At 40.7% G+C, this 14,703-nt stretch overlaps 1 protein-coding gene across 4 annotated transcripts in view; it reads left to right on the top strand.

Annotated features, from left to right (window-relative positions):
- The window catches only part of FBXL20 (F-box and leucine rich repeat protein 20), a gene marked incomplete at both ends in the record, with an annotated part of 102,115 nt that overhangs the window by 77,373 nt on the left and 10,039 nt on the right, over positions 1 to 14,703 (top strand). For all 4 annotated transcript variants that reach the window (XM_080712525.1, XM_080712524.1, XM_080712523.1 and 1 more), the window contains 4 exons: positions 2,799 to 2,873; positions 7,763 to 7,893; positions 12,569 to 12,629; positions 14,603 to 14,647. In XM_080712525.1, coding sequence (XP_080568651.1) covers positions 2,799 to 2,873; positions 7,763 to 7,893; positions 12,569 to 12,629; positions 14,603 to 14,647 — 312 coding nt within the window. The remainder of the gene's footprint in view (positions 1 to 2,798; positions 2,874 to 7,762; positions 7,894 to 12,568; positions 12,630 to 14,602; positions 14,648 to 14,703) is intronic.

Genomic DNA, 14,703 nt, shown 5'->3' with positions numbered 1-14,703 from the left:
ACTGTCTGATACTTTGAACTGGATAAGCAAAAAACACTGTCTTGAAAATTTTCATTTGCTCAACTACTAGTAGTTTCCCTTAACATACAGCAACCTGCATTTTATAATGTTGATGCTTATCTCCTACCAGTCACATCACAAATCCAACCTATTTTGTCATTAAAAATTTTACACTAGCCGGGCGTGGTGGCGCACGCTTGTAATCCCAGTGCTTCGGAGGCTGAGTCACAAGGATCGCACAGGTTCAAAGCCAGCCTCAGTTACTCAGTGAGGCTCTCAGCAACTTAGTGAGACCCTGTTTCCAAATAAAGAAATAAAGTATAAAAAAGGTCTGGGAGTGTAGCCTGGAGGTAGAAGGCCCTTAGTTCTACTCCCAGTACCACCAAATAATAATAATAATAATAATAATAATAATAATAATAATAATAATAATAATTTACTCTATAGATGGGAGTGATGGCACATACCAGCAATCCCAGTACTTAAGAGACTGAGAAAGGAGGATCACAGGTTTGAGGTCAGCCCTTGGTAATGTAGTGAGCCCCTATTTCAAAATGAAAAATAAAATAGGTCTGGGGAAATAGCTCAGGGGTAGACATATTTTAAAAAAGTATTATGCTGGGCACGATGACAGTACACCTATAATCCCAGTACTAGAGAATCTGAAACAGGAGGATCACAGTTTCAAAGCCAGCCTCAGCAATTTAGTAAACTGTTAAAAAATTCCTGGGAGGGCAACTTGGATGTAGAATGCCCCTGGGTTCATATCTCCATTACCATAAAAATAAAGAAGAGTTCAAGGCCTGGATGACAAAGGGAAACCCTGTCCTTTTTTTTTTTTTTTGGTGGTGGTGGTACTGGGGGTGGAACCCAGAGGCTTTCCACCTCCGGGCTATACTCCCAGACCTTTTTTATATTTTATTTGGAAACAGGGTCTCACAAAGTTGCTGAGAGCCTCACTAAGTAGCTGAGGCTGGCTTTGAACCCGTGCGATCCTCCTGTCTCAGCCTCACAAGTGCGGGGATTACAAGCGTGAGCCACCATGCCTGGCTCGGAAACCCTTTCTTAAAAAAAAAAAAAAAAATGATGGGTTTAAAATGTGACTAACAAAGCCTGGCGTTGCAGCACAGGCTTGTAATCCCAGTACCTGGAAGGCTAAGGCAGGAGTCTCATAGTTCATAGCCAGCCTCAGCTACTTAGTGAGGCCCTATGCAACTTAATGAGACCTTGTTTCAAAATAAAGAATTAAAAATAGGGCTGGGAGCCTGGCATAGTGGCACACGCTTATAATCCCAGCATTCAGCATTCAGGAGACAGAGACCAGAGGATCACTGTTAGCTGACAGCCTTGGCTACTTAGCAAGGCCCTTCGCAACTCATTGAGACCCTGTTTCAAAAATAAAAGGAGCTGGGCATGGTGGCGCACCCTTGTAATCCCAGAATTTGGGAGGTGGAGACAGGAGGATCGCGCAGGTTCAAAGCCAGGCTCGCTAATTTAAGAGACCTTGTTTCCAAATAAAAATATAAAAAATAGGTCTGGGAGTGTAGCCTGGAGGTAGAAGGGTTTCCAGGAACCCCAGTACCACCAAATAAATAAATAAATAATAAAAGGACTAAAAAATAGGGCTGGGGGTGTAGCTCGAAGGTACAATGCCCCTGGGTTCCATCCCCGGTACAAAAAATAATAATAATAATAATAATAATAATAAGACTGGGGTATAGCTTGGAAGTAAAATGGCCCTGGGTTCCATCCCCAGTACTGCAAAAAAAAAAAAAAAAATCCTGGCTGGAGTTATAGCTTGGAGGTAAAATGCCCCTGGGCTCCATCCCCAGTACTTGGGGGGAGGGGCTGACAAGTAGGGTTGTTTTTTTGTTTTTTGTTTTTTGTGGGGTTTTTTTTTTTTTTTTTTGGTGGTACTGGGGTTCCTGGAAGCCCTTCTACCTCTGGGCTACACTCCCATACCTATTTTTATATTTTTATTTGGAAACGGGGTCTCTTAAGCCAGCGAGGCTGGCTTTGAACCTGCGCGATCCTCCTGTCTCCACCTCCCAAGCACGGGGATTACAGGCGTGTGCCACCACGCCCAGCAGTGGGGTTGGTTTCTACCTTATTTTATTAATGGTTACTAAAGCCATTCCTTATATTTTATTAAAAACACCCTCATTCTTTTACCATGATGGGAGAAGTATTGTTGTTTAAAAGACTGCTTTGAATGTCTGGAGTGCCTTAAAACAACAGCTTGAGCTTCTGGTTATTTATGGGATTCAGAAAAATATTGATTGGAATGTATCATTATAATCAATTACTTACCATATGTTCTCAGCACTGAAAGCATGCCACTAATCTTCCAGCAGCTGATAAACATTGTAGATTCTGTAGATTCCTTTCTTTGCTCTTTCTCCCAAAAGTTTGTTTTTTAAAAGGAGATATAGAAAAAGTTTGTTTTTAATAGGGGTATAGAAGTGTAAAAATCATTTTAGCTACCTAATCTCTCCACAGAGTACTGTGAAGTACATCTAATTTATCAGAAGTAAAATCCATAAACACTAAGCAGTGTTGATATCATCTTTTCCTTTATTTGGTAATAATATGAATTGAGTGTGGTGAGAATTGATTTTTAAAAATACTGATAATACTAATAATAATAGAAATTATATCATTGTGTGATCGAAGTTTATTATTTCTTGTTCCTTTGAAACGTAAATATCGAGAATGCATTTTGAATCTGTACATTATTAAATCTTTCTCCTTCAAAACAATGTCAGTAATCATTTTGTTGTTGTTTTTAATCTTTGTAGCTAGAAGATGAAGCTCTCAAGTACATAGGTGCACATTGTCCTGAACTGGTGACTTTGAACTTACAGACTTGCTTAGTAAGCATCCCTTTTTATAATACTTCAGTATTAGTAATTCCTTTCAGTAATACTGTTAAGAATTTCATCAGGATCAGTGGCCAGAAACCAGATTCCATGGTACATGCCTGTAATCTCAATAATTTTGCCAGGTGTGATGGCTCACACTTGTAATCCCAATACTTGGGAGGCTGAGACAGGAGGATCACAGGTTCATGACCAGCCTCACCAACTTAGGCCCTCTGCAATTTAGTGAGAGCCTGTTTCAAAATAAAATAGGGCCAACAGTGTAGCTCGGAGGTAGAATGCCACTGGGTTTAACCCCCAGCACCAAAACAAACAAACAAAAAAATTACAATAATTTGGTAACTGAGACAGGATGATTGCAGGTTTGAGACCCATTACTCAGCAATTTAGCAAGACCTTGTTTCAAATAAAAAGAGCTAGGGCTGTAGCTCAGAGGTAGAATACCCTTGGTTTCAATCCCCAGTACCCTCTCCCAGCACACAAATACAAAAAAAAAAAAAAAAAAAAGATCTGGCTAGGGATGTAGTAAACACAAGTCTTACCTACTTAGGAAAATCTTGTCTACTTATTAAAAGTAAACTTGAAGAGCCAGGTGTGGTGGTGCACAGCTATAATATCAGTACTTGGGAGGCTGAGACAGGAGGATACAGGTTCATGGCCAGCCTCAGCTACTTAGGCCCTCTGAAACTTAGTGAGACCCTGTTTCAATAAAGAATAAAAAATTGGGCTGGAGGTGTAGCTCATAGATAGAATGCCCCTGGATTCAATCCCCAGGACCCCCCCCCCCAAAAAAAAAAGAAAAAGTAAACTTTACTATTTAAAATTACAATCCCAACTGGGAATGGTGGCACATACTTGTAATCCCAATATTTGGGGGGCTGAGACAGGAGGATCACAGGTTCACAACTAGCCTCAGCTCCTCAGTGAGGCCTTCCACAACTTAGTGAGATCCTCAAATAAAAAAATAGTCCTGAGGGGTGTAGCTCAGAGGAAGAATGCCCCTGGGTTTCCATCCTCAGTACTACAAAAACAAACAAACAAAAAACAGTAGTGAGACTCTCATCACCCTACTGAGACTCTGTTTTTATTCTTTATTTTGAAACAGGAGGGTCTCACTAAGTTGTGGAGGGCCTCACTAAGGCTGGCTGAGAACCTGCGATCCTCCTGTCTCAGCCTCCCAAGTACTGGGATATTACAAGTGTGCACCACCATACCCAGCTCCTTCCTCTTTTTAAGCTGGGATCTTACTAGGTTACCCAGGCTGGTCTTAAACTCCTGGGCCCAAGTGATCCTCCCTTCTCAGCCTCCCAAGTGCTGGGAATACAGACATGCACAACCATACTAGCTTTGCTTCTTTTAATTCTGACCATCCGTTCACTGTAATTTGGTGTGTGTGTGCACGTCCATGCATGTGTATGCTCATAGCTATAGTTCTGACTTCCAAAATTTGCCTAAGTATATCTATAAAACTCAATGTTTATTCTGAAAGAGCAAGTACAACAGTTAAACATTAAACTACCATCTAGAGTTCTAGAAGAAAATTGTTTTGGGGAAGCTTCAAACGATGTGTGTTTATCCTGGAAGAGCAAATACAACAGTTATAAATATCAAACTATCATCTAGAGTTCCAGAAGAAAATTATTCTTGGGAAGCTTCAAACAATATGTGTATGGACATATATGTATACGTGTTTGCACTATGTATACCCATATACACACTATACATGTATATTACATGTACATGTAAATTCACAAATATCACAACTATTATTTGCCAGTTTTACTTATTCTTCAGACAGGAATCACAGTTTGTAAGCATAAAGAACCAGTTCTTCACCGGGCGTGGTGGCATGCTTGTAATCCCCGCACTTGGGAGGCTGAGACAGGAGGATCGCGCAGGTTCGAAGCCAGCCTCAGCTGGCTTAAGAGACCCTGTTTCCAAATAAAATAATAAAATAGGTCTGGGAGTGTAGCTCGGATGTAGACGGCCCCTGGGTTCCATCCCCGGTACCACCAAAAAAGAAAAACAAGAACCAGTTCTTTATAAGTGTATTTTGTTGTTTTCCTTCACCAAAATCTTAGTACAAGAGTCATTCTCTGCCAGGCATGGTGGCACACACCTATAATCCCAGTACTTGGGAACTAAGACAAGAGAATCACAGGTTTGAGGCCAGCCTGTTTCAAAATAAATAATAAAATTGGCGTGGAAGTTTAACTAAGAGGTAGAATCCACAGTAACACGAAAAAGGTGGGAGGCATTTCTTTTCTACAGTGTGATGAAATGATTCTCAGTATTAATGAGAATTTATGTTCTGCTCAACATTAACTTAAAGGGAAACCTGATTGTTTTCCTTTCTTGACTGATTTGAAAACATAAAAGTGCAGTAAATTTTACCAGGCATGGTAGCTTATGCTTGTAATCCCAGTACTTGGGAGGTTGAGACAGGAGGATAGCAGGTTTGAGGCCAGCCTCAGCTGCTTAGTGAGGCCCTTTGCAACTCAGTGAGACCATGGTTCAAAATAAAAAAGAAAAAATTGGTTGGAGGTATAGCTCAGAGGTAGAATGCCCCTGTGTCCCATCTTCAATATTGGGGAAAAAAAAAAGGTAAAGAATAAGAAATAGGGCTGGAGGTGTGTGTGGCTCAGAGGTAGAATGCTCCTGGCTTCAATCCCCAGTACCACACAAAAAAATTTTTTTTGTAAATTTTGCTTTGTTTGTTTATTTTGTGGTACTGGGGATATAACCCAGAGGCCTTCTACCTCCGGGCCTTCTACATTCCCAGACCTATTTTATATTTTATTTGGAAATAGGGTCTCACTAAGTTGTTGAAAGCCTCGCTGAGTAGCTGAGGCTGGCTTTGAACCTGTGATCCTCCTGTCTCAGCCTTCCTTCCAAGTACTTGGATTATAAGCCTGCGCTTTTTTTTTTTTTTTTTTTTTTTTTTTTTTAGTACTGGGGAATGAACCCAGGGGCATTCTTTCTCCAAGCTATATTTCCAGCCCAATTTTTTATTCTTTATTTTGAAACGGGGTCTCACTAAGTTTCAGAGGGCCTCACTAAGTAGCTGAGTCTGGCCAAGAACCTGGGATCCTTCTGTCTCAAGCCTCCCAAGTACTGGGATTACAAGCATGCTATGCCACCACAACTGGCTTTCTTATTTTTAATTTTTAACTAAGGTATTGTCAGTATGACTTTCTTCAGTACTCCCTTGTAGATTTTTATTTTCCTAAGAGGCAGTCTCGACTGTGTTGCCCATGGTGTCCCTGAATTTCTGGGCTCAAGCAATCCTCCTACCTCAGCCTCCTGAGAAATGGGGACTGTAGAAATGTACCACCTACACTGAGCTAGACTTCAAAACATAAAAAAGGGGCAGCACAGCTCTACAATATTTTTCTGGTTTTATGTAGTACAAATTCAAATACCCCACTATATCTACATGTTTGATTTCTGGCTTATCTAGTAATGCATTACATCACGTTTGTGTGGTACTTTTTTGGGTACTTCTATATCTGAATAGATCTCATTATTTTATCCTCATAGTAAATCATGTATCTTCCTTAGCATATTTTTTTCCTTTTTGTGCTACTGGGGATTGAACTCAGGGACTTTATACCTCTGAGCTACACCCTTAGCCCTTTGTAATATTTGTTTATGAAGCGGCCTTACTAGGTTGCTGAGAGTTTGTCTACTTGCTGAGACTGGCGTTGAACCTGCTAGCCTCCTGTCTCAGCTTCCCAAGTACTAGGATTACCGATATGTGCCACTACTCCTGGTTCAATTTCTTTTTTATCAATGTTTGTTTCATTTGCATGATACTGATTTATACACTGGATATTGAGCCAGGTGTGGTGGTGCATGCTTGTAATCTCAGTACTTGGGAAGCTGAGACAGGAGGATTGCAGGTTTGAAGCCAGCTTCAGAAATTAATGAGGCGCTCACCAATTTAGCAAGGCCTTATTTCCAAACAAAAAATAAAAAAGGTCTTGGAGTGTAGCCCAGAGGTAGAAGGCCTCTGGGTTCCATCCCCAGTACCACAAAAATAAACACTGGATATTAAAAGGGTTTTTTTTCAGTTCTTGGAATTTAAGGACATTGTTTGATTAAACAGAGATTACGGCCAGGCATGCCCATAATCCTAGTACTTGGAAGACTAAGAAAGGAGGATAGCAGGTTCAAGGCCAACCTCAGCAACTATTTAAAAAGTAAAATAGGGAGCCAGGTGTGGTGGTGCACGCTTGTAATCCCCGCTCTTGAGAGGCTGAGACAGGAGGATCACACAGGTTCGAAGCCAGCCTCAGCTACTTAGTGAGGCTCTCAGCAACTTAGTGAGACCCTGTTTCCAAAGAAAGTATAAAAAAGGTCTGGGAGTATAGCCCAGAGGTAGAAGGCCTCTGGGTTCCACCCCCAGTACCACCAAAAAATAAAAGTAAAATAGGGCTGGGAGTATAGTTCAGAGGTAGAAGAATATCCCTGGGTTTGATCCTCAGTATCACACACGCGTGCGCGCGCGCGCACACACACACACACACACACACACACACACTCATTCTTGTCTGTTTTCTAGTTTTTAACATTTAGTTAAAGCCATACTATAATATACTCAATGCTATTCCCATTCTTATTAGGTTAAAAAAATCTCATTATAGCTTCTTTGCTTTATACCAGAAATGAAACCAGATTTTCTTGCAAAACAAATCAGAATGGATGGAAGGAAGAAACAAACTATGTTCAGTTTCTTTTAGTTCTGCTATCTGATTGATATTAAACCTGCCCAGATTTCTTTTTGGTGTTTATTTTCAAAAAGTATTATTTTTTCCTTCTTTTTCCTCTGCTAAGTTACTAATATCCATGGATTTTTTTTTTTTTTTGCTCTTGTTTTTTAGCAAATCACAGATGAAGGTCTCATTACTATATGCAGAGGGTGCCATAAGTTACAGTCCCTCTGTGCCTCTGGCTGCTCCAACATCACAGATGCCATCCTGAATGCTCTAGGTCAGAACTGCCCTCGGCTTAGGTAAACATTTCTTATTTAGCTCAACAAACTCAAGGAAAAGGAACAAAAGCCTGCTTGACCCATATTTATTCCTGGAACTTTGAAATTTTAAGGTAGATAATACAAAGCCACTATCCTTTTTGATGCCTACCTATTTGCTTTGTACTTTGAGTTCATGTAATTGGCATGGACAAAGAGGCAAGAATTCCCCAACTCTACTACTTGCTATTCATACTAGGAAATATCACCATTTATTTCATTACCTAAGAATGAAATAAAGATATCTTCTCCTATTAATGTTTTAATATAATCCCTTTCTCAAATAAGTTTTTTTTTTCCAGTACTGGGGATGGAACCCAGGAGCATTCTGCCTCTGAGCTGCACGCCCTGGCCTTATTTTTTATTTATTTATTTATTTATTTATTTATTTATTTATTTATTTATTGGTGGTACTGGGGTTCCTGGAAACCCTTCTACCTCCAGGCTACACTCCCAGACCTATTTTTACATTTTTTAAAATTTGGAAACAGGGTCTCCTAAACCAGTGCACGCGGCTGGCTTCAAACCTGCGCGATCCTCCTGTCTCTGCCTCCCAAGCGCGGGGATTACAAGTGTGCGCCACCATGCCCGGCTTTTTTATTTATTTTAAAACGAGGTCTGAGTTGCAAAGGGCCTCACCTAAGTAGCTGAGGCTGTTCGCGAACCATGACCCTCCTGTCTCAGCCTCTCAAATGCTGGGATTCCAAGCGTGTGCCACCACGCCCAGCTTCAAATAAGTTTTTAAAGGCTTCCTCTGAGATCAATTATATTGTAATGATGCCAGGTTCATAGTATTTAAAAAGACAAAACAGAACTGGGCATGGTGGCCCACACCTATAATCCCAGTAATTGGGAGGCTAAGACAAGAGGATCATAAATTTAAAGTCAGCTTGAGCAAGTAGAAAGACTCTCAACAACCCAACAAGAACCTATTTCAAAAAAAAAAAATTTTTTTTTTAAAGAATTGGGGGTGTAACACAGGTAGAATGCCACTGGGTTCAACCCAGTATCACACACAAAAGACAAAACAGCTTTACAAGAGGATCTCTTGTTGTCAGTCATCTTTTAGAACAGTCTTCTATGTTCTTTGTTTGAATGTGGGATTGGCTGAATATTTACTAAGAGTTCTTGGTTTTTTTAATGATACTTACACAGCCAGGCATGGTGGCGCACGCTTATAATCCAGCATTTGGGAGGCTGAGACAGGAAGATAATGGTTCACAGATAGCCTCAGCTTCTTAGTGAGGTCCTTTGCAAATCAGAGAGACCCTGTTTCAGAATAAAGAATAAAAAAGACTGGGATGTAGCTCAGGAGTAGAATGCCCCTGGATTCCATCCCCAGTACCTAAAATAATAATAATAACAATAATACTTATAGAGCTGGGTATGGTGGCACATGCTTTTAACCCCAATACTTGAGAGACTGAAATAGGATCACAGGTTTGAGGCCAGCATCAGCAACTTGGTGAGACCCTGTTTCAAAATAAAAAGGACTAGAGGTATAGCTTAGAGGTAGAATGCCACTGGGTTCAATTCCCACAAAGAATAATAATACTTATAAGTTAGGCATGATTTTAGGTGCTTTACAAATATTAATTTACTTAATCTCTATAATATCATATAAGTACTATTATTGTTACATTGTAAATGAGAAAAACCAAAGAGAGGTGAAATAACCTGCTCAAAGGCTTGTAGCCAGTAAGTACAGGAGTAAGGATTCAAAGCCAAGCAATCTGGCTTCAGAATCCATGAAACCACTTTTCTTACACAGAATAATCATTGTAAAGCAATAAAATTTTCTAAAACCTTTTTTATGATTAGCTGGTAATGGGCCTAACCAAAATTGTTGAAAGAGCCAGGTGTAGTGGCATACACCTGTAATCCCAATGCTTGGGAGACTGAGACAGGAGGATTGCAGGTTTGAAGCCAGCTTCAGTAATTAGGTGAGGCCTTCAACAATTTAATGAGACCCTGTTTCAAAATAAAAAGGGCTCGGAGCTACAATGCCCCTGGGTTCAATTTCCAGTACAAGAAAAAAAAATGTGAAGAAATGTTTGCCGGCAATATTATAATTCTTTAATAGATGATAGACTTGTTGGTCAAAATCAGTAATAACAGTCAGGTATGGTGGCGCACGCTTGTAATCCCCGCGCTTGGGAGGCAGAGACAGGAGGGATCGTGCAGGTTTGAAGCCAGCCTTGCTGGCTTAAGAGACCCTGTTTCCAAATAAAATATAAAATAGGTCTGGGAGGGTAGCCCAGAGGCAGAAAGGTTCCATCCCCAGTATAACCAAAATAAATAAAATAAATAAAAAATAAAGACTAAAAAATAGTCTTTAAAAAAATCAGTAATATCAGAAGCTTCTAAGGAGCTGGGAAGATTACCAAACCTCTCTAAAAATGATACACAGTATCCTTTTTTATTTTTAAATAGTGGGTTTGCTGCTTTATCCTCTTGTATAGTTCATTATATTGTTAGGATTGGGAAGGCTTTCAAATGTGATAGTCAAAAGTTGTAGTTCAGCTTGGTAATGGTGGCACATGCTTTTAATCCAAGCATTTGGGAGGCTGAGATAGGATTGCGGTTTGAGGACAGCCTAAGCTACTTAGTGAGGCCCTTTGCAATTCAGTGAGACCCTGTTTCAACATAAAGAATAAAAATAAGGCTGGATGTGGTGGCGCACACTTGTAATCCTAGCATCTGGGAGGCTGAGACCAGAGGATTGTGGTTTGCAATCAGCCTCAGATACTCAGCCAGGCTCTTTACAACTCAATGAGACCCTGTTTCAAAAATAAAAGACTAAAAAAACTAGGGCTGGGAGTGTAGCTTGGAGGTACAGTGCCCCTAGGTTCTATCCCTGGTACCGCCAAAAGAAAAAGAAAAGAAAAGAAAAAAAGAAAAAAGAAAAGAAAAAGAAATAGGCTGGGGGTATAGCTTGGAGGTAGAATGCTGCTGGGTTCCATCCCCAGTACCAAAAGTTGTATTTCAGTCAATTCATGCTCTCCCATTGATTACAGAATGCATTTCTAGTTACTTTTCAGTTGATTTATTGTACTTGAGCTTTTTTTTTTTTTTTACTGTGGTAATAACTTATAAACAAGCAGGTAAATATTTGTTGGTACTATTGTACAGTATACAGGTGTCACCAGACATTTCACAGAAAAGAGCTACTTTCATTTCCTCAGTCCTGTGGTTGGTATTTACATTGGTGGATATGAGAGTGGCTGGCAGCCCAGCTTCCCTCTCCAATGAACCTCCCCAGGAGCCTGTGGAAGGAGGCAGGAAGCCTTCATTACTATGGAATTTCAAAAAGCCAGACGTGGTGGCCCATGTTTGTAATCCCAGTGCTTGGGAGGCTGTGACAATAGGGTTGCAGGTTCATGGCTAGCCTCAGCAACTTAGTGAGGTCCTCCGCAACTTAGTGAGACCCTCTTCAACTTAATGAGACCCTGTTTGAAAATAAAAAATAAGGCCAAGCTGGGTGTGGTGGCGCACACTTGTAATCTCAGGAGGCTGAAACTGGAGAATTGCGGTTCATGGACAGCCTCGGCTACTTAGAGAGGCCCTTTGTAACTCAGTGAGACCGTGTTTCAAAAAATAAAGGATTAGAGATGCCAGGCGTGGTGGCGCACGCTTGTAATCCCCGCGCTTGGGAGGCAGAGACAGGAGGATTGCGCAGGTTCGAAGCCAGCCACGCGCGCTGGCTTAGGAGACCCTGTTTCCAAATAAAAATGTAAAAATAGGTCTGGGAGTGTAGTCCGAAGGTAGAAGGGCTTCCAGGAACCCCAGTACCACCAAAAATAATAATAATAATAATAATATAATAATAATAATAATAATAATAATAATAAATAAAGGATTAAAATATAGGGCTGGGGGTGTTTCTCAGAGGTAGAATGCCCCTGGGTTCCATCCCTAGTACCACAAAAAAAGAAAAGAAGAAAAAGAATAAAGCCGGGCGTGGTGGCGGATGCTTGTAATCCCAGTATTTGGAAGGCTGAGAGATTTTGCAGGTTCAAAGTCAGCCTCAGGTACTTAGTGAGGCCCTTTGCATCTCACTGAGTCTGAGACCCTGTTTCAAAATAAAAAATAAAAAAATAGGGCTGGGAGTGTCGCTCAGAGGTAGAATGCCCCTGGGTTCCATCCCTAGTACCACCCCCCAAAAAATGGAATTTCCTATTTGGGACACACCTGTAATTAAGTAGTCCCTTCATTGCAGTTTTAGAAAGCTATTTAAATCTGAGTGAACCTACATGTAAGATGGAAAGAAAATAACTTACTTCAGCAACAGATTAACTGAAATAGAGTATTTATCTCCATTTCCTTTGTTTTCTAGGCGCAGGCTGCCCTCTGGGGGTAAGCAGTATGCCATCAAGAAGGCTTTTAATGCATTTTGGCATTAACTACAAGCTTCAGTTATATTCCTCTGTGTTCTTTGATTGCATCACCCTGAAATGTGGTATTTACAGAACCACTTTACGATGACTCCACAAAAAATAAATGGCAGGATCTGTATACAGACTTGCTTAGCTGTTAATGTTGCTCTACATTATGAAATCCTTAGAGAATAGGAAATAGTTTTCTTAAATCTTGCTGTTTTTATAAAACCTAGTTTTCAGGGACCAAGAGCCTGACTTTCACTTTTTTTTTTTAACAGAATATTAGAAGTAGCAAGATGTTCACAATTAACAGATGTGGGCTTTACCACTTTGGCCAGGGTAAGTATTTATTCCAGGTTCCATGAGTTTGTTTCTGTGTGTTTGGGATTTTTATTTCAGAAGACTGAGCAGAGCTGGGTGTGGTGGCACATGCCTGTGATGCCAGTATTTGAGAGGCTGAGACAGGAGGATTGTAGGTTGGAGGTAAGCCTCAGCAATTTAGCAAGGTTCTCAGGAACTTAGCAAGAGTTTCATGTTTCCAAATAAAAAATAAAATAGTACTGGAGGTGTAGCTCAGAGATAGAACACCCCTAGGTTCCATCCCCAGCACGAAGGAGGAGGAGGGGGAGGGGAAGAAGGAGAAGGAGAAGGGGCAGCAAGGGAAGCATAGCTAGCATAACAGCAGAATTGGGGGTACTTCCTCTGTAGCTAGTCTTCCTGAGCATTCTCATGCTATAGCTGTGGACCTCCTGGTGCCAGTAAGAATACAAGCTGCTCTGGAAATGCAAAGCATTTACTTATTGATACTCCTTGAGACTTGAGTTCTTCAGTTTTTTTCCCCCCCATGTGTGTGTTGGGGGGGTGTTACTAGGGGTAGAACCCAGGGACTTTTCTACCTCCGGGCTATACTCCCATACCTATTTTATACTTTATTTGGAGACAAGGTCTCACTAAGTAGCTGAGTCTGGCTTTGAACTTGTGCGATCCTCCTGTCTCAGCCTCCCAAGTGGGATTACAAGCATGCATGACCATGCCCGGCTTAGTTCTTCAGGGGTTTTTTTTGTTTGTTTGTGTGTGGGTTTTTTTGTTTTTTGTTCTGTTTGTTTTGTTTTGTTTTAATTTTTTTTGCAGTTCTGGGGATGGAACCCAGGGGCATTCTACCTCTGAGCAACATCCCCAGCCCCATTTCTTATTCTTTATTTTGAAACAGGGTCTCGCTAAGTTGTGGAGGGCCTCACTTAAGTAGCTGAGGCTGTCCACGAACAGCGATCCTCTGGTTTTAGCCTCCCGAATGCTGGCATTTGGGCTCCTATTTGTTATTATTTATTTTGAAACAGGGTTTCACTGGGGCCTCACTAAATACCTGAGGCTGTCAGCGAACCACTATCCTCCTGTCTCAGCCTCCCAAATGCTGGGATTACAAGCATGCACCACCACGCCTGGCTAGTTCTTCAGTTTTCTAAGATGATAAATTAAGCAGGGACTTCCTGGTGCTTTATGAAAGAAACTTTTTGATAAGTGAATAGTGAGTGAAAATAATGTTGAAAGAAATGTGAGCATGGTTTTAAATGGAGAAGCTTTAGGATATTTTGTTTTTTGTTTTTGTGGTCCTGGGGGTGGGGTCCGGGGGCCTCTTAACTCCAGTTTATACTCCCGACCTATTTTATATTTTATTTGGAAACAGGGTCTCACTAAGTTACTGAGAGCCTCACTCAGTAGCTGAGGCTGGCTTTGAACCTGTACAATCCCCATCTCACCCTCCTGAGTACTGGGATTACAAGTGTGTGCCACCACGCCTGGCTCCTGAGGATTTTAATATTTGAAATGACTTATAAATCACTATGTAATAATGGTGTTCATAATCAACACATTTATTCCCTTGGACTTACAAGATGTTGTTAGATATTTAAATGTGGAATAATTGAGAAATTTTACTGTGATCAAAGCATTTTAAATGTGTAACCAGTGGAATGAGAAAATTATACCAACCTTGAAACACTTAAGATTTCAACAGTATAATTAGTGTTACCTCTTAGTTTTCTGACCTAAAAGTTTTCTCATGTTTTCTGAGGGTGGTGGTGCATGCTTATAACCCCAGTATTTGGAGGCTGAGACAGGAGAATCACAGTGCACAGACAGCCTCAGCTGCTTAATGAGGCCCTTTGAAGCTCAGTGAGACCCTGTTTCAAAATAAAGAATAAAAAATAGGGCTGGGGGTGTAGCTCGGAGGTAGAATGTCTCTGGATTCCATCCCCAGTATTGAAAAAAAAGAAAAATACTTTTACTGTATTGTTTGGTTTTGTACTTTATAGAATTGCCATGAACTTGAAAAGATGGACCTGGAAGAATGTGTTCAGGTAAGATTGTGGATTTGAGCTGGGGGTGGTTGTACATGCTTGTAATCCATGTTCTT

Source organism: Muscardinus avellanarius (assembly GCF_963383645.1).
Source record: "Muscardinus avellanarius genome assembly, chromosome: 16".
Taxonomy (NCBI): Eukaryota; Metazoa; Chordata; class Mammalia; order Rodentia; family Gliridae; genus Muscardinus; species Muscardinus avellanarius.
This window is presented reverse-complemented; position numbering and strand designations above follow the sequence as displayed.